This window comes from Chelonia mydas, chromosome 12 (assembly GCF_015237465.2).
Source record: "Chelonia mydas isolate rCheMyd1 chromosome 12, rCheMyd1.pri.v2, whole genome shotgun sequence".
In the NCBI taxonomy this organism is placed as follows: Eukaryota; Metazoa; Chordata; order Testudines; family Cheloniidae; genus Chelonia; species Chelonia mydas.
In genome coordinates, this window is record NC_051252.2 from 22,353,293 (window position 1) to 22,373,112 (window position 19,820).

The 19,820-nt window shown below is 39.2% G+C and overlaps 1 protein-coding gene across 13 annotated transcripts in view; it reads right to left on the minus strand.

Moving 5' to 3' along the window:
• Window positions 1-243: 243 nt before the first annotated feature.
• The window catches only part of ANKRD27 (ankyrin repeat domain 27), a 76,154-nt gene continuing 56,577 nt past the window's right edge, over window positions 244-19,820 (minus strand). For 11 of the 13 annotated variants that reach the window (XM_043526460.1, XM_043526458.1, XM_027821121.3 and 8 more), the window contains 6 exons: window positions 17,038-17,157; window positions 16,231-16,392; window positions 12,244-12,355; window positions 9,068-9,149; window positions 6,011-6,083; window positions 244-4,492 (listed from right to left, as the gene is read on the minus strand). In XM_043526460.1, the coding sequence (XP_043382395.1) occupies window positions 4,211-4,492; window positions 6,011-6,083; window positions 9,068-9,149; window positions 12,244-12,355; window positions 16,231-16,392; window positions 17,038-17,157 (831 nt within the window). In that variant the 3' untranslated portion in view covers window positions 244-4,210. Of the gene's footprint in view, window positions 4,493-6,010; window positions 6,084-9,018; window positions 9,150-12,243; window positions 12,356-16,230; window positions 16,393-17,037; window positions 17,158-19,820 lie in introns of those variants that run through there. The other 2 variants (XM_037878008.1, XM_043526461.1) reach the window with 2 other exon arrangements.

Below are 19,820 nucleotides of genomic sequence, written 5' to 3' on the forward strand. Positions count from 1 at the left end.
TAACCATCTCATTATTATTAAAGAAGGATCTTCCTTTAGATAGGTTTAAGATGCTACTGAATTTACTTAAATTTAGTTTAAGCCATTTCCTTGCATCTCAGAAGAGTGAAACTGCTTAGTATGGTGAGACGTTGTTAGATGTTTGGCTACATGTGTGTTTTCTCTGTGTGCTGTCCCAGCTCTGCGCAGACAGTTGGCACAGCAGATCTCGATCGCACTGCCCAATAACCACAGATCCGTTTGTAGCGAAGGAACTCAGGTTTATTGTCACTGAAGCACGGTCCTAATGTCCTGCCTCAAAGGTTACAGGTACACTAACAAATATATGGCTGTTGCAATGGACTAGCTCAGTTAATGGCAGGACTTTCCATTATCCCCTAAGCCAGCCAAAGACACTCCCTCAGACTTCATTTTATACATCAATACAAACAAGTTACATATTGCTCCTCTGATGTGATTTGTTACTGCCCCCTGACATGGGTTGTTACCATCCATTACCTTGTACATGTTGATTTCATCAAAACATCTCTATCCATCATCCTGACCTTATCTTTAGGAGGGCTCAGTATGCTCCTGTTATCTTTGTAGGGAGGTGTTTGTATCATACTTGGTATGAGGTGTTCTGGTACCATCCTTCTGGAACGTTTGCATGTGTGTTCTTGTCCCTAGCTCTGCTTAGGAATATATATTTCTGCAATATCAGTCCTGTTCTTGCCAGATTCTGTGAGCAGGCCCTGCCTTTTGCTCACAGCTTAACTTTGCTTCATAGCAGCAAAGCTTTGAATCACTTTGGGACTGAAGCAGTCATATTTCTCATACTGGGTTATAAATTAAGAGTGAGAGGTATCTGTTTCACACTTATCAAAGAGGAGAGTTATTATAGTGCAGACCTGTCCATTTCAGCTGAAAAAATAGGTGGGTTTTATATATATAAAAAAAAATAAAGTGCCCTTAATGTCCTAGAACCTGCTTACTTGAAGGACTGCCCCTTCTCTGTGCCATGTGTGATCATAGTAACAGCAATGACCATCTTCAATATGAAGGAACTGCTGAGGTGATGACTTTAGAATTCACACATGCTGTTTCAGAGCAAGAGGAACTTGATCACATGCAGACCATACTGCAAATCCATTCTTTTGAAGAGGTATTTGGGGAAGAGCTGTGGTGGAGAAGTCTTGGTTTGCTCGTGTGATTTGCTGTATGTATTGCACTATATTAATGGATGGATGACCTAGAATTTAGCATAGGTGTCGTCTTGGTATTTAAAAAACTACACCCCAACCAATCAGCGGTTAGGCAGTTCTAGTCAAACATCAAAAACTTTGCTCAGTGTGCCACGTCATTTTAGTGCCTCCCTGTTTTGATAACTGAAGCACTCTAGCAGTTTTGAACCATCCATCCATGTTACCCATGCTCAGGACTACTTACTATTGGAAGTATCTGAGATACTTTCACTTCTACAGGGGAGAGTTAAGATTACTGAAACTTTTGAGAAGGGAGGCAATCACAATAATAACCCAACAGACAAGGCTGAAAATGAAAAGTTAGACAGTGATTGGGAAATAGCTCAGACTCAGGCCAAATAAAAAAAAAATTAATGCTGAAGCTTATTACAGATACTATTATGAGAGCTGTTCTATTAGTTGCATAGAAATAGATTTGAAGTATGAAGTATTTTGCAGTAAGTATTGTACCATTTTGAAATTTTTGTTAGGAACTGCATCTAGTTTGCTACTAGCAAAATTTAAAAAGTTGTAACTAGTTAATTTCAGATCCACTTATATTTATCTCTAGTTTTTCCCCAAAAGGAGTAAAAGAGCAGTATTAGAGGTGTATTTTCCAAAGGAGAGGTTACTGAATAAACATGACAAATCTTGTTGCCAAGGCTAGTCCGCATAATAGATTTATAATAAATACCTAATGAAATATACTTGGACTGTTTGAATATGCTGCATTGAATTCTTACTTCCATATCTTTATATTTGATAGTAATATACTATTGCAACTATTAAAAGCATCTCATTAACTGAATCTCTCATTGTCGATCTTCATTTTTTTACTGAAGTAGGCAGATACAGCATTCTCTTAAACAAAAGATTGCCTAATTAAAAACTGAAGTTAATCCCCACAAATCAATTGTAAAATGTGCTCAAGCTTTCTCTTTAAATAAGTTTACCCATATTTTAATCTTAAATTTACAAATGATACCTTGCACCTTCCAGCTAAACATGTCCAGGCACTCTATAGAAAATAAATTTGGCCACGAAACAACCCTGTGTAAAATTAACCCAATTTTACAAAGAGTAACAATAAAGAATTTGCCATAGGTCACATTCAAAGTCTGTTTTGAAGACGAAAAGCACAATCCATGTCTCCTGCTGTAATTTAAGTACAAGATCATCCTTTTTCTCAAGTTGTTTATAACTAGAATGTATCGTATGGGGAAGAGAGGGAAGGACATACATAGAAGTCATCTAGAAAAAGGAAATATCCTGTTACAGAAGCAGTTGGATTTAAACTTTTTCCCTTTTATATGCAGGCCTTTATATGAGGTTAAAGAATAAAGGTCAAGGGGGGAAAAGCATGTTCATTTGTTCAGTGTGGGGAAGGGGTGGGGAAGGTGTGGAGAAGGGGAAGCCATCCAAACTTAATGTAACTATTCCAAAAGATCAATTAAACTATCCTTAGGCTTAAAGTAAAATAGTCAAACATTAAGTTACAACGAAGAAAGTGCTAAAGGGGGTCAGTTTTTAAATGAGTAGTCAAAATTAAGAACAGTTTCAAGAATCATTACTTTTACTATTTTTCTTTTCCAACATTTGGCACAACTCCAAGGCAAGTTAGAATATTAAATGAACCCAAATTATTTAGAAAAATATACATGCAACCTTCATCTGAGTGTTTTTTCAGTGGTGTGCACAGGCTGCACCTTGTACCTCTCTCATTAAAAATCTATTTGAAAACAATCACATGGGAAGTCCTCCAATTTCACAGTGCCCTAAGCATGTTATCAATACCACTATACAAAATCAAAATGGTCTATATTACTATTTTATAAAAGAAACAATGTTAATTGGATGTGACCACGTGTAAACCAAAATTATCAAGAACCTGAATTGTGCTATTGAAGTCTTTTTCTGATTAATTCACACTTTAAAAAAAAAATTTAAACTGAAAACATGTTAAGAAACAAGTTCCACATCTCAGCTTCCATCTAGTTATCTATGAGCATCCTTTAAAATGATCACCTTTAAAAATAGGATAACATGCAGCCAGTTTCTGCAAACTCTTACTTTTCCTACCAGATCACTTACCTAGTAGCTGTAGACTTCTGCCCATGTGCAGAGGTGTGAATGTGTGTGGTTTTTGTCTGATTTGTTCCGGGGGAAAAGCCAACTGTGTGTGTGTTAAGCATGCTCATTTCTGCACAGAAATGAATATTTTAATTGGGATCTGAACATTCTTCAGTCCAAAGCTGTTCTGTGTCAAGAGCATTTTACTTTATTCCATCCCCAGTATACATGATCCTACAGAGCCTATGCAGGTAAATGCCCCACTGAAATCAGTGGGCACTTTGTCTGTATATGGACTGCAGGATACTGCCATTCGTGTTCCTCTCATTTAAAGGTCTTTACATCATGTTGTAGATTTTAAGGATTGTTTGCATAGCTAGTTGCAACATAGAAATTACACTAATTTCTAAAATGCTATTAAATAAACACTATAGTGGTTTATGGCATTATAATAAAAATAGAGAATTTTGAATTCCTTCTGGTAATAAATATAATGTAACCAATTTAGGGACAAAAACTGAAAAGAAAAAATTAAATGCCTTTTAAAAAACAGAAGTGGGTAGCTAGAAAGTACCACATAGCCTTTTTCTCCTCTTCTGTATAAGTAATTTCTTAATAAGTGCTTTGATAGTGGAATGGGAAACAGTCACTTCTTTCTGTCTAAATACTTGGACATTTCAATATGTCTCAGTTTCCTGAAATCAGTCACAAATTGGCTGGGGAGGGGTCTCCACGATAGTCTTCAAAAGTGCAAGCCATACGGGAACGTTCTGCCTCTGCTAAAGATTCATCATTATGATCTATTTTTGAAAGCACAGTTTCTAAGCTTCATTTAATTCTTTAATGCCCAGCAGGAGGATCTTGAAACTGGCACCACCTGCTTCTTTAGTTTTTGGCAGCAAATTTACACTTTCTTGTTAGTGTTTTGATAGCAAGTCACCAGAACAGTCTTTTGACAGTGAAATACTTGGATCTCTTGTGTTGGATAAATCACTGTCATCACTGACGTTCTCTGCTGAAAGTGCCACACTAACTGTATGTCTTCGGTGCATTAGTTTACTTCTAAGAGGAGCATCTATCACATCATCCTGTTTCACAGATTCACCACTGCTTTCTGCATCAATAATCTTAACTTTGCTCTGGTCCAACATCTGGTCAATAGGTTTTAACTTGGTCTTATCAAAGCTCTTAATAGCTAACTGTGGGAAGAAAGAAATGATACATGTTAAAGGCACTGTATATTTCTCTGGCTATAAAAACTCAAAAGACTACATTTTAAATATAAGCCTACAAATTCATTCCAAGGTCTACTTTTATTATACAGTATTATCAAAAAGTATTTAGGGCATATAGTCAAGGATTAAAAGTGCTTTACAAAGAAGCATAATCATTATCCTCATTTTACATATGGAGAAACAAGTACAGACATGTTAAGTAATTTGTCTAGGCTATACAAAGAGTCACTAGTAGAGCTGGGAATAAAACTCAAGCGGTCTCATTTTCAGTGCTCTGTCCACAGCACCTTTCTAAATCAAGGACTCAAGGACCTAAGCAACCACCATTTCTACCCTCCAAGACAATTGAGATCACCCAAATTGTCACTGGTCTCAGTTGAGACTTCAGGGTGTAACAGGGTCCTTGTCTGCCACAGTGTCTCTCTAGCTCTCCTCAAGGCCTCGCCCTTTTATTCACTGCATCTTTAACTATTTTAATTTCCCCTTTTCACACCTACTCCTCCCCATCTTGATTATTTTTTGCTTGGCAAAGGGGTGGTTCTCCTGGAACACTGGATACTTTACAGAAGTTAAAGTAACTAAAAATAAAGTCCAGGTATATTAATGATAGATGTCTATAAATAAGAATAACTAAAAATAGTCCTTATTACCAAAAGCTTTTCCTGAAACAAGATCTTCCAAAAATTTCAAAATGGGCATCTCCAAAATACAAACTACTGTAATAATTCAGAACTCAAAGCTTTAGTAAAATCAGTGCTTAACAGCCACACATGGCAGAAGTGCTGTATATCGTTTTTACACATCAACTTTTGGGGAACCACCATCTTGGTATGACCTACTGCCTGATCCACAACCAAAAATCTGAAATCCCACTGTTAACTAAACCGTTGATGTATTATGGTTAGTATTGGTTAGAAGTAATAACGTATTGAGCATCTTCATTTGAAGATCTTGAAGTGCTTTACAAAGCCTCATAACTTTATGAAGCAGAAAAGCATTCTTCCATTTTACAGGTGGGGAATCAGAGGCAGACTGATTAAATGACTTGCCCAAAGTCACAAAAGAAATCTGGCAGAGCTGGGAATGGAACTCAGGAGTTCCAACACCTAGTTTGCTGCCTTAATTACTTGCAAAGAATCCCTCCCTAACAATGGGCACATTAGCTTATAATGTAAGAGCCATCTTGAATCTCAACACCAAGGTCTCCACCTCAATGGTCCCTTCTAGGATTCTTGCTCATCCTACTTAAAAAAACCCAATAATATCAACTTAATCTCCGCTTGACTACAGCTCTTTTCTCATATGCTCTGGCTCTCTAAGGCTTGATATATATATTGCTCGGCCAGGACACAGACAACACACAGATGGAGCCTGCAATGAGTGACTAAACAGAAGAGATGTAAGGATTGACATGAGGACTCCGTAAGTGTAGAAGCAAATAAAATTGCTATACAAAGAACTCAAGCAAACATTTTCTCCTACCTGATGCAATAATTCGTCATCAAAATTAGGGACACTTTTATCTCTTGTTATTGTTCTCCGTAAATATTTTGATCTAAAAATATATTTTGAAAGGATTAGAACTAACTACAAAGCAAAATGCCTTTAGTTGCAGTCTTTCTGCAACATAATCTTGTGGACTCATCAGCCACAAGATGGCAACATTTCAATAACATACAAAGATCTGGTACCTGAATTGTGTGTTCATATTAAAAACAAAAACAGAAAAAAATCTACTAGTATTTTCTGTGGATAAACAACTATTGAGCATAGAATATAGTTTGGATTTTACTACAGACCACCTAACCAGGAAGACGAGAATGAAGATTTTTTTAAACAGCTAACAAAATCATCCAAAGCACAGAACTTGGTGGTGATGGGGGACTTCAATTACCCAAACATCTGGTGGGAAAATAACACAGCACGGCACAGATTAGAAACATTTTTTTATTTCAGAAGGTGCAGACAGCTACTAGGGGAGAGGCTATTCTAGATTTGATTTTGACAAATAGGGAGGAATTGGTTGAGAATTTGAAAGTGGAAGGCAGCATGGGTGAAAGTGGTCATGAAATGATCGAGTTTATGATTCTAAGAAATGGTAGGAGGGAGAACAGCAAAATAAAGACAATGGATTTCAAGAAGGCAGACTTCAGCAAACTCAGTGAGTTGGTAGGTAAGATCCCATGGGAAGCAAGTCTAAGGGGAAAAACAATAGAAGACAGTTGGCAGTTTTTCAAAGAGACTTTATTAAGGGCACAAGAGCCAACTATCCCACTGTATAGGAAAGATAGGAGGGATGGCAAGAGACCACCCTGGCTTAACCAGGAGATCTTCAAAGATCTAAAAATCAAAAAAGAGTCCAACAAAAAGTGGAAACTAGGTCAAATTACAAAGGATGATATAAACAAACAACACAAGTATATAGTACAAAATTAGAAAGGCCAAGGCACAAAACGAGATCAAACTAGCTAGAGACATAAAGGGTAATAAAAAAAACATTCTACAAATACATTAGAAGCAAGAGGAAGACTCAGCGTAGGCCCATTACTCAATGACGGGGGAAATGACAGAGGTGCTTAATGACTTCTTTGTTTCAGATTTCATCAAGAAGGCTGGTGGTGACTGGAAGTATAATGTAGTGAATGCCAGTGAAAATGAGGTAGGATCAGAAGAGGCTAAAATAAAGGAAGAAGAAGTTTAAAATTATTTGGACAAATTAGATGTCTTCAAGTCAGCAGGGCCTGATGAAATACATCCCAGAATACTCAAGGAGCTGACAGAGGAAATATCTGAGCCATTAGCGATTAATTTTGAAAAGTCATAGAAGATGGGAGAGATTCCAGAAGACTGGAAAAGGGCAAATATAGTGCCAATCTATAAAAAAGGGAAATAAGGACAACCCAGGGAATTACAGACCAGTCAGCTTAACTTCTGTACCCAGAAAGATAATGGAGCAAATAATTAAGCAATCAGTTTGCAAATACCTAGAAGACAATAAGGTGATAAGTAACAGTCAGCATCAATTTGTCAAAAACAAATCACATCAAACCAACCTGATAGCTTTCTTTGACAGGGTAACAAGCCTTGTGGATGGGGGGGCGGGAAGTGGTAGATGTGGTATATCTTGACTTTGGTAAAACTTTTGCTACTATCTCACATGACCTTCTCATAAACAAACTAGGGAAATGCAACCTAGATGAAGCTACTATAAGGTGGGTGCAAAACTGGTTGGAAAGCTGTTCCCAGAGAGTAGTTATCAGTGGATCACAATCATGCTGGAAGGACATAACAGGTGGGTCCCGCAGGGATCAGTTCTGAATCCGGTTCTGTTCAATATCTTCATCAATGATTTAGATAATGGCATACAGAGTACACTTATAAAGTTTGCAGATGATACCAAGCTGGGAAGGGTTACAAGTGCTTTGGAGGATAGGATTATAATTCAAAATGGTCTGAAGTGAATAGGATGAAATTAAATAAGGACAAATGCAAAGTACTCCATTTAGGAAGGAACAATCAGTTGCACACATACAAAATGGGAAATTACTTCCGAAGAAGGAGTACTGCAGAAAGGGATCTGGGGGTCATAGAGGACCATACCTAAATATAAGTCAACAATGTAATGCTGTTGCAAAAAAAGTGAACATGATTCTGGGATGTATTAGCAGGAGTGTTGTAAGCAAGACACAAGAAGTAATTCTTCCGCTCTACTCCATGCTGATTAGGCCTCAACTGGAGTACCAGTTCTGGGCACCACATTTCAGAAAGGATGTGGACAAATTGGAGAAAATCCAGAGAAGAGCAACAAAAATGATTAAAGGTCTAGAAAACATGACCTATGAGGCAAGATTGAAAAAACTGGGTTTGTTTAGTCTGGAGAAGAGAAGACTGAGAGGGGACATAAGAACAGTTTTCAAGTATGTAAAAGGTGGTTACAAGAAGGAGGAAGAAAAAATGCTTTTCTTAACCTCTGAGGATAAGACAAGAAGCAATGGGCTTAAATTGCAGCAAGGGAGGTTTAGGTTGGACATTAGGAAAAACTTCTTAACTGTCATGGTGGTTAAGCACTAGAATAAATTGCCTAGGGAGGTTGTGGAATCTCCATCATTGGAGATTTTTAAGAGCAGGTTAAACAAACACCTGTCAGGGACGGTCTAGATAATACTTAGTCCTGCCACGAGTGCAGGGGACAGGACTAGATGACTCTCGAGGTCCCTTCCAGTCCTATGATTCTATGTATAAGAGCTTAAATACAAGTATCTGCAATTATCAAAAAAGTCATCATCATCATAGTTTTCAAATATCTCAGTGAAGCAGTGCTTGGAGGATATTTTCAAAGCAGTCTAGATGATTTTGCCACACATTAAAATTAATGAGAAATGTGTAGTAAAATCCCTTAGACTGCTTTGAAAACACCAGCCAAAGCTTATCTGGAGTGTGATATATGCTTGGCCCATTTTCTTCTTTATTTAAAAAGTTATGTTTCTTACTTGTTGGGAAATGACGTCAGTGGTATTTCAAGGAGGTTTCTATGCTTACTTGTTAAACCTGTTGATTGATTGGACCAGCTGAAGTCGTCTGCTGATGGGATCATCTGCTGTCTCAGGTAGCTTAACATTTACTACAGGTTAAAAAAAACAGGAGGGGAGGATGGAGATGGGATGTGAGAAATTAAATTTCAATCATATTTTAGAATCAAGTTAGAACAGTTTTGAATAGAAAAGTGGTATCTGCTGAACTTAATTTTTAAAATCACATTAAAAACCTATAACAGAAGTCATCTGAACCAGTCACATTTTCTTCTTATTGGATGTTTTAAGCCATTTGAAGTTGCAAAAAGAAAGAAACAGCCCTGATCAGATGAGCATGACTGTCCCAGCTTCACAAGGGCATTTTGTTAAACTATGTAAAAATAGTTCTCAAGTTCAGGGACTTCAGTTCAAATGTTTCCAAGTCAGAATCAGTTGATGAATCACCACCACATAACTCCAGTGTTATTCAGATTTATTATGTCATGGCTATCTTACTGTTCTATAAAACTGCCACCATCATTCCTGAAAGTAGCATTTCTGCCTCTCGCATCAGGATATTTCTCTAACTCTCTTGTTAAACTACAAAATGTTTATCATCTTTCTTAAGAAAAATTATATCAGAAAATGGCAATAATCATTTGTAAAAGCTCACCTAAATTTGCAGGTTGGCCAAAGTTTTTAAAGCAGTGACTCAACTTCATTTAATTATCAACATCATCATTCACAACACTAAGACCTACTGCCTGATCCACAACCAAAATCTGAAATCCCTCTGTTAACTAAAGCCTTGATGTATTATGGTTAAACTGATCACATGTTAAGGGCCCAGAGGCTGCTCTTAGTATCACATTCTAGCTTCAAAAACCTGCTGTGGAGGTTGTGACCACTGTTACAGCAACAAACTTCCCAAGAGAGGCAGGCATTGTGTACCGTGGATTCTAATTAGCTCCCAACATTAATTTAAACTACTACTAAAACTCTGATTTTTTAAAAATATATTTCTCATGAAAAGATGTGATTAGTCCTGTCGCAGAAAAAGCATTATAATTTTGAAAATAGTAGCAACACTGAAAACCAAACTGCATTCATGCATTTGGACATCATTATAAATCAATTATTTTAAAATATACACATTATATTTTGATTCAACCTTATTAATGCCTGTCCAAAAGTGTCTGATGTCATAGTTATGGTAACAAAGATACATATGTTTGTAGAGAGACTGAAAAACCTCAAAAAATCAATACTGAAGTTTATCTATTAAATAAGTTAACTAATTTTGGTAGAAATAAGATTTTTTTTCCCCGTAGTGAACATTTATTAAGCTGTTTGAAGCATAGGCAAGTAGGGCAAAACATCCATATGGGTACAAGCTAATTAGAAAGAATGCTGGACTTAGTCCGTCACTGTTCCTTAGGGCAAAACAAACAAAAGGATATGTCTGACTCCAAACATCTGGGTGCTACTAAAAAAAGTAAAAATACAGTTCCATTCATCCTGGAGGAGGTTACAACATTACATTAAAAAGTTAACATATAAAAATAAATGAAGTTACGGGCTGTAATCATGGTTCTGAAAGGCTGAAGACTGAAAGGCACTTAGCTTCTCCAGGACTTCCTGGGTATGTCCACACTGCAGTTAAACACCCCCAGGTGGCCAGTGTCAACTGACTTGGGCTTGGGCTAAGGGCTGTTTAATTGTGGTATGGATGTCTGGGCTCAGACTTGAGCGCAGCTCTGGGATGCTCTTCTGTCGAAGGGCCCCCAAGCTTGGGCTCCAGCCGAGACTGAATGTCTACAACGTAACTGAAGAGCCTCTTAGCCAGATCCCGCAAGTCTGAATCAGCTGACATGGGCCCGCTGTGGGTTTTAATTGCAGTGTAAACTTACCCCTGGATGCGAAGTTTGTAAAATACATAACGTATGTATGCATTAGGTAGGCAAGCAGTGTGTGCCTCAGTGTGTTGGTTTGGATTGCACCAGGTGTCAGGATATTTCAGGACCACTAACCAGACCCACAGGTTACCTTATGAACCTAGCAAAGCAAAAAAAACACTGCTTCCTGTAGCAGACAAAAACCACTGCGACCCCTGAGTTCAAATTCATGGAACATGTGTATTTCAGCATAGGTACAGAATGCTACTGCCCTGTGATCAACTGGGATGTAACAAGTCGAACTGGCTGCATGTACACAAACAAAAGCAGAGACTTAAGTCTTCCTTACACCAGGTCCTGCCCTTTTCTGATGCTAAGCACAAATGCAAAATGTCACTTATCTTTCCTGTTGTATTGCTCCCCCTCATATCAGCTCATCTGAGAAACTGCAGGTGGATTTTAAGGCAAGACTGGCACTTTGCCATAGCTTAGTGCAGAGGTAGTAGCACTGATTGTATTTGTTTCCAAACATGAGCAGCTAGTTAGCACAACTACAGAGAGTACTTCCTTCATTCAGTTTCCAAGGCAGCTTTTCAGTGTAAATCACTTTAAACTCAGATTCTGCCCATTTACTTGACTACTTGAATATATTTTTTTCAGATTAAATAGATCTTCGGTGAAGGTAACATAGATCCTAACTCTCTCTTCTTTCCACACACCTCTCTTAAAAAATTATCCATTACATATATTAAGAAAAGACCACAAAGCAAACACACAGGAATACTGAATTAACAAATTCTCTTCTCCCTCTGTATAAACACAAATGGACCTCTGTACATTACAGATTCCATACTGTGTAAAAGGAACAGCCAACCTGAAATCTAGTCACAATTTTAAAAAGTAATCTAAAAGCAGTGTCAGGTACTACCCTCTCCTCAATTCCCCAGCAGCTGTGATGGTTTTTACTGCCACATTTTCCCCACTGTTACATGTCTCTCTTCTATTGATGCGTGTGATGGAGACTCACAAGCAAAAAGAGAAAACTGACTACTCAGAAGAGACTATGAAAGTTACGCAAAGTAACATCAAATGCACAAGGTAAATTTAACAGCCAAATTACTTTCCCTCCTCCAATCTTTTTCAGTTACAGTAAATTTAGATGTTACTTGTAATAAATAGTACGTAAAGCAGTTGACTGTTCCTTAAAGTTCCTTATGTATAAAATAAATACTAGAGAATATCTGATCTAGCACAAATTCATCCCCAAATCTCTTCTTTCTATTTATACTAATAAAAATGTGACACATACCTTTTTTCCTGATCTTGATAGTAACATGCTGCCCATAGTCTGTTTCTCCTTCCTCCGCTGATGATGGTGCATAGCTTGGTGCTGTTTGTAGCAACTTCATGATATTTGAATTCTTAATAACAAGAGTTTCAGTTTTCACCATTATTAAAACAAAGAAAACATCAGTATACATTAGGTTTCTAGTAGTCAATGCAGAATGTGCTGGTTAATCATTTTCAGCCAAAATGATTGCAACAAACAGCATGATATACACCTTTATAAATACAAACCTACAATTACATGAATATTTTAATCTAAAGTTTAAATGGAAGCAGAAATTCATCTAATGTTCCATAGGCTCTGCTATTCCAAACTGGTGAGCTAAAGGTTGTATTCTCCACAGATGGTCTACCATTAAAATATTCCAGATTTGGAAAAGATGAAAGTTACCAATTCTACAAATTGCTGTTTTAAACCGGGTAATTTATGGGTTGATCTAATTTATGAATAAATAATAGATGTAATAAGATCCAGGCAGTAGTGCACTTTAGGGCCACTATCACATACCTTAGGGGCTGTTATAGAGTACAAAGCTGAAAGCAGAGTGACTGTAATCACCCACGCAGTGCAATAATCCCGGGTAATTTAATATTGTGGAGCGTTTATTGCTATTACTAAATGGGGAAGTTAGAGCTGTGCATTTAACTAAACATTATTTAGGTAGAATTCCCATCACTCACAGCCAATTAGAATATCCCAATATCTTCTTGATTTCTAAAGCATTACTAAAGCAATAACTAGGGGAGTAGCCATAGGAGATTCCCAGTGCTCTTCCCTCAGAGCATGACTATACACATGTGGCTATACCCATGTGGCTCAGAAAGAAGGCTGTTGCTGTTTTATATTTTAAAATATAATCTTTCTCCCATTTTCTTTAAAAAAAAAAAAAAAAAAAGTACAGTCACTTTAAATTTCCCTGACTTACTGAACACAGTGTGTTACAAGAGGTAGGCACTCCCCAGAGGGCAAACAGACAATAATTCAGGTAAGGGAAAGTGTGAGGAGGTTACTAGAGAAGATGAGACTAGTGTAGGATGTATTCTTGGAAGAGAGGACACCAGGCAGGCAAGGAGTGGGGAACTGTTCCAAGCATAAGGTAGCATATTGTCTGAAAAAGGACAATAAAGGGAGTGGTAAGGAGGCTGGATTAGGAAGAGAGTAGGGAGTAAGAAAAGGCAATAGGCTGAAGCAAGAAGATTTGGAGGCAAGATCATGCATTACCTCTGAAGGGGAGCCTGAGAAGGGCTTGAGTCTGACATGGTAAGAAACAGCAAAAGGGAGTGAAGGGAAAATGTGGAGATAGCTGGAGTGAGGAATACAACTAGCAGTGAGACTGATATCAAATTGGAGGAGGAGAGAAGAAAATGGAGGACTGGAAAAAATGGTTTCTGTAATCAAGATGAGAAATCAATCAGAGAATGAGCAAGGTTTGCATAAGAAGAGAGGGATGTATGGATGTGAAGAATGAGGGGGAGCTGTATTATTTTTGCATGAATTTTATATGTACCCCAGTTTATTTGCTTGATATTAATTCTGTCTGACTACACAGAGTTAAATCAAAGGGGCTGTTAAGAAAAAAAAACAAGCAGGAAATGAAAAAAGAGATAGAAACCTCCTCAGAGAATACTAGGCGTCCTTAACAGAAAGTGAGGAGAGGGGGAAAGAGAGACACTATTGAATCAGGAAATGCCTACCTACCTGGTTCCTGATTTATTCCCCCAAGGCCAGAACCTAGGATCAAAGGGATACTAAACCATTAAAACCCTCACCTAGACAGGAAGTCGGGGCTGGGCAGCAGCTGCTCGGGGGAAACAGAGAGAGAGAGAAGCTTCAGCAGGGCTATGTTGCTCCCAGCACAGAAATGGATATAGTTGAGTTAAATGGTGCTTACCAGAATTTGTAAGGAAAGTTTAGATTTTACCAGATTCATATAGACTTTTGGTGTTTTAACCCTTTTCTCTTTGCTTGCGAGGTTATGCACCTTTGGATGAATAAACAATATATTTGTTCTGAAGAAGTTGTTTTGAGGTCACTATAATTAGCCACTGGTCACAGGCTCCCAAAGAAAAGTTTCTTGCAGGTGCCTAATACAGTTAGGCCTGTCGTATTTACAGGCGCTGTAACACAGGGCACTGCAAGCCAGAGATCCAAGTGGTTGGAACACAGTGAAGAGAAGGAAGCCAAGCCAGGCACCTAAGGGATGTACTCAAGAGGGACTGCAAATGGGTCTAAAACAGAGGTGGGCAAACTACGGCCCACGGGACCCTCCTGCCCAGCCCCTGAGCTCCTGCCCCAGGAGACTAGCTCCCGGCCCCTCCCCTACTGTCCCCTCACCCTCGCAGCCTCAGCTCACTCCACCGCCAGTGCAATGCTCTGGGCAGCAGGACTGTGAGCTCCTGGGGCAGCCCAGCTGCAGAGCCCGGCCTGACCCGGTGCTCTGTGCTGCGCAGTGGCAGCGGGGCATGGCCTGGCTCCAGCCAGGTGGCACGGCTGTAGCAATGCCAGCCACCGGTACTCCAGGCCGTGCAGTAAGGGGGCATGGAGCAGGGGGGGTTGGATAGAGGGCAGGGGAGTTCGGAGCAGGGGTGTGGATAGGGGGCGGGGCGGGAACAGGAGGTTGAATGGGGGCAGGGGTCCCAGGGGGGCAGTCAGGAAGGAGGGGGGGTTGGATGGGGCAGTGGGGGGCAGTCAGGGGACAGGGAGAAGGGGGTGGTTGGATGGGGCAGGGGTTCTAGGCGGGCAGTCAGGAATGAAGAGGAGGGGTTGGATGGGGTGGCGGGGGGCAGTTAGGGGCAGGAGTCCGGGGGCGGTCAGGGGACAGGGAGCGGGGGTGTGTGGATGGGGCGGGGGTCCCGGGGGGGGGCCGTCAGGGAATGGGGGGGTTGGATGGGGCAGGGGTCCCGGGGGGGTGCGGATAGGAGGTGGGGGCCAGGCCACGACCCCCGGCCCTCCATACAATTTCCAAAACCCAATGCGGCACTCAGGCCAAAAAGTTTGCCCGCCTCGGTCTAAAACATTGCTTTCCCTGACAAAGGATTTTGGAAATATATGATAGGAGAAAAACAAACAAACAATCTGAAGAGCCCTTATTCCTTTGAACAATCTGCCTCACTATCATCTATGGTAGAAACCATTCAGCTTCCCTCAATGGACTTCTTTCCTCCCCTTCTGCCAAGCAAGGATTCTCCTAAGGGAGGCAAAAGAATTCTAGTACTCAACAATATGGTCCTTCAGACTGCCCTGACTCACCCAGCCATGAAGCATATCCTGTGATAATTTAAGTCAGAGAATTACTTGCTCTGCATATACTTAAAGCTTCCATCCTCTTTTACTAAAGAGTGTTTTGTTTTATCTTTTCCCTCCCTGATGGCATATTTTGCTGTAGATTTCAATAAGTAACCAATGGCAGTTTTTCATTAAGAGTTAACAGAGATGGGTACCCCAATTCTATTTTGCTTTTACCAATATGTTTGCAACACAGTTCCTTGTGGTACATGCTGTTTTAGCCAGACAGTTCTACAGAAGCTACATGGAATTGAAAGAATCAAAATAAGGCCATTTCTAGTCCTCTGGAAGCACAGTTAGAATGCTACTGAAGAACTCAAATGTGGCTGTTCAAACAGAAGGAAATTTTGTTTAGCTGGAAATTCTCAACAGACCTGTGATAAAACAAAACTGAAGGAGAAGGAGAGAAATGATATTGTAAGATGTTAATCAAAAACAAGATTTATCAAATGAGCACTAGAGCTTCATTGTGCTTCAGGATTTCCTGCCCTCACCTATCATTTTAAATTAACAATATTCCTGACAATCCTCGCTTATGTTTGGCTGGAAATGGTTATGTGACAAGCCTGTACAATTCCATTTTCCTCCTAAGAGATTAATACTGGAGTTTAGAACAAGCTAAAATGGAACAACTAATAGTAGATGTGGACTTTCTTCACCTACCAGCTCAGCACAGTCAAGAGGTGTACACTGTCTTTTGTTCCTAATGTGGTTCGAAGCACCGTTCTGAAGTAACAGCTCTACCAAGACTTCATGTTTTCCTAACACAGCCTCATGCAGTGCTGTATTTCCCTTTCTGTTAGAAAGGTTGACTGAGGCCCCATGCTGGAAGGAAAAGTAAACATTTGAATTAAATGTTATAAGGAAAAAAATAGCATCACACTACCTTTCTTCTTGTCTCCTGTAAAAAAGCACAGAGTACTACACCAAAACAATCAATTAGAAACCTTACAGCTACTTACAGAAAGTGTAGATTTCCACAGTGAGTTCAACAGCAATAAACCCTACAACAATGATCATTCTCCCCTTAATTTCATGAATCAACTCATCTCATTTTGCATATATCTGCTACATATCCCACTCATGTTGGTGAGGCCTGAGAGAGATCTTTAAGAAGAAAATGCTTTTGGTATATTATCAGCTTTTGCTACCAGTTATCTGGAATTCTGATGACATACACCATTAGCAGAAAAGCTAGACACCAGGCACTAAGTTGTTAAATAATATATGTTACTTGCAATAACATTACAGAAGTATTTATCTAAACAAAACACCATAGTGGATGGAGTTAATGGGGGAGGGATACAAAACTGCTCTGAATTTTCCTTCCAGCAGTTTTAAAGGATAAATGCATTACTAGTATTAATACTAATGTTTTGTATTCAGTACTTGTAATATTAAAGGTTCCATCTTAAATATCACAAGAGGAAGGATATTTTGAACATAACCTTTTCTGTGAAGAAGTCTTACCTCTAACAACAAGGCAGCAATCTCATGTTGGCCATTCAAGCAAGCATAAATTAAGGGAGTATTTCCATGTACATCCTTTTTATTTTGTTTAGCATTGCAATCCACTAGACACTTTACTACCTATGGGAAGAGAGATTAAAATGCCAGTTTAAAATACTTTAACTTACCAGAATCATAGAGTTAAAATACCATTGTCATTACTGAATCACCATTAATGACACTTCTAATGGAATATATTTTCTGATACTGTAAATGAAGACTGAAGTGTTTCAGATACTCAGAACCAGTGGTTTAATTTAAGAGTCCCATTGATGCAGAGAACACTGGTTCAAACTAGGAAAAATTGAGAATCTGGATTCTTGAACCTTGTGTACCCCTTGCTCCATGTTCCTATATTGTGCCAACTTGTTGTAATGCCAATAAGGAGCATCTTATGCAGACAATCTAAAGGCTGCTTTGTTACCTATGCCCATCAGACTTACCTGGCCCTGCATTTTCAAATGTGACTTGTGATTTTGGGTGCCCAGCACTTTTTGAAAACCAGGCTTGCTCAAAGTGGGGCTGCCAAAAATGGAGGCACCCAAATTTACCAGTCAACTTTGGGAAGTTAAGTTCATGGAGAACAAACACAGATAGATGGAAAAAGCAGTAATTTCAGTATAAATTTCCACTGGTCACAATAAGAAAGTTTAGTTATTTTAAGCATCTAATCTAGGAACGCTGCATGCAATTTACTTTCCTTTAAAATAAACAGGTTGGAGGAGATCTTTAAAGGATCCAATATAAATTTAACATTCAAAGAAAATCCAAACAATGAAAAGATTTTTCCTCTGTCTGAAGTCTGGATGCTTTGCTTGGTATCTGTCTGGATGACACAGCGCTCATCATGGCTGACAAGCAGTAGAAGGATGCTTCTCTCCGGGTCAACTGCTGACCATCTGGCACAGTTTTCTACCTACTTTGTTTTAATCTTTTGCTCCTTAGAGGTTAAAAAAAATTAATTTGAAACTTTCCTCACCAGTCCCATATAGTCAGTAAAATAAATAACCTGGTTCTGGAACATGTGAATTGTATGTGTGTGCACGCACACACACACACGGCCAATGACCTTATAAAGGATGAATGCTCCACAGCAACGCCATCCTGGCATCCCTCATCCTAGCAGATTAGGGAGTTGTAGGATAATTGGCAGGTAAGTACTATACAGTCTAACACCAGAGAACTAACATTCATTGACCATTCATGGACATCTTTTCCTCCTTGTTTACATTTTCTTTAGTATTTTCTCTCTCTCTCTCTCTAAAGTTCTCTTCATTTTCATTCCATTGTACTGGCTTTTCCTCTCTTCTTTCCACACTCCAGAGAGAAAAGGAAGAAAAATATCAGATTTCTCATCCCCTTCTCCATTTCTGTCCTTTCCACCTGCTTTCTCACATCCAATATTTTCCCCTTCCATTTACTGTCTCCCCTACATCAGTCTTTTCAACCACTTTCTCTCCTCCCCACCACCTCAACTAGCTTATTTTTCTCCTTCAGTACTTCCCATGTCCGCAGCTGCGCCTGGAACCAAACAGGGAACTGAACACCACTCACAGAGCTTCAAGTGGCATGTCTCCCTGCTCTGGCTGCATGATTAGAGAGCAGAAGAATGTAGCACTCCCCCGTAAGGACTCCAATGTGTGCATGCATATACACACACATATCCTTGAACTCTGAAGGGAGAGACTTTCTTCCTCTGTGAAGTTCTCAAAAGACACTGAACAAACCCTCTGAAAAGCCCAGGAGATGAACATGCCACAGGATGAAACGGATCCACCTGACTACAGTTTTCTGAAGGGAAGAAGGAAGTTTCAATCCCTGGATCCACGTTACGCTAAAACTAAACTCCGGTGTGTCCAACACTGACCACATTCCATCTAAAAATGCAGCAGCAAGTGCATGTAAAAGGAACTCAATGACTTCACGTCCTCAGAGAAGAATGGAGCACAACACAAAGAAAAGAATGACCCAAAGTATATGAATACATAGCCATAAGGGAGACTAAGCCAGGCAATGAAATGGAGAGGGGATGAAATCCTGGGAAAATCTACTTAAAACAGCATCACTCCCAGTCTCAGCAGGGCTAATTTCATGAGGTCTGTTAGCAGAAATTCTGCTGCTAGCAGATAGCTATTAAATTAGTTTCTTTTTAAATCTTTAAACATGAGGCAGAAGTTTTTAAACATGGGTTGAAATCAGTCTAAAAATGAATAAAAACATGTATGAAAAGCCGGTTCACAAGCCATTTATTATAACATGTTTGATATGAAATGGTTCCATTTGAGCCAACACTTACATTATACAGTAATTTCAGGCCATTAAGAAGGAGAAAGCCCATACATAAACAATTTCAGTACTGAGGGAGTGGTTACTGCAGCATGGGAGGCATCTTCTCTCTCTTTCTTAGGAGAATTTTCTGGATAGGAGGTTTTTTTAAAGACATAAAAACCTTTAACTTCCTTTTTGCTCTATGTCAGGCTTACCTCGACTATTTTCCAAAACCACGTAGTTATTTTGGAACGTGAAATATTAGCTAACAGCACTACCTGATGCAAACTGCTTTGCTTGTTTGGCCACAAAGTTCAGACCACCAATAAGGAAGTTGTATTTTGTTTTGAAGTGAAAAGAATTCTTTCACATAAAAAATGTTTGACTGACCCATAGTTCGTAGTGTGTGTTACTGGGTGTATACTTTTTTCTAAGCATACGTATGATGAAGAGACCGCTAGAGGTGATATCCTGTA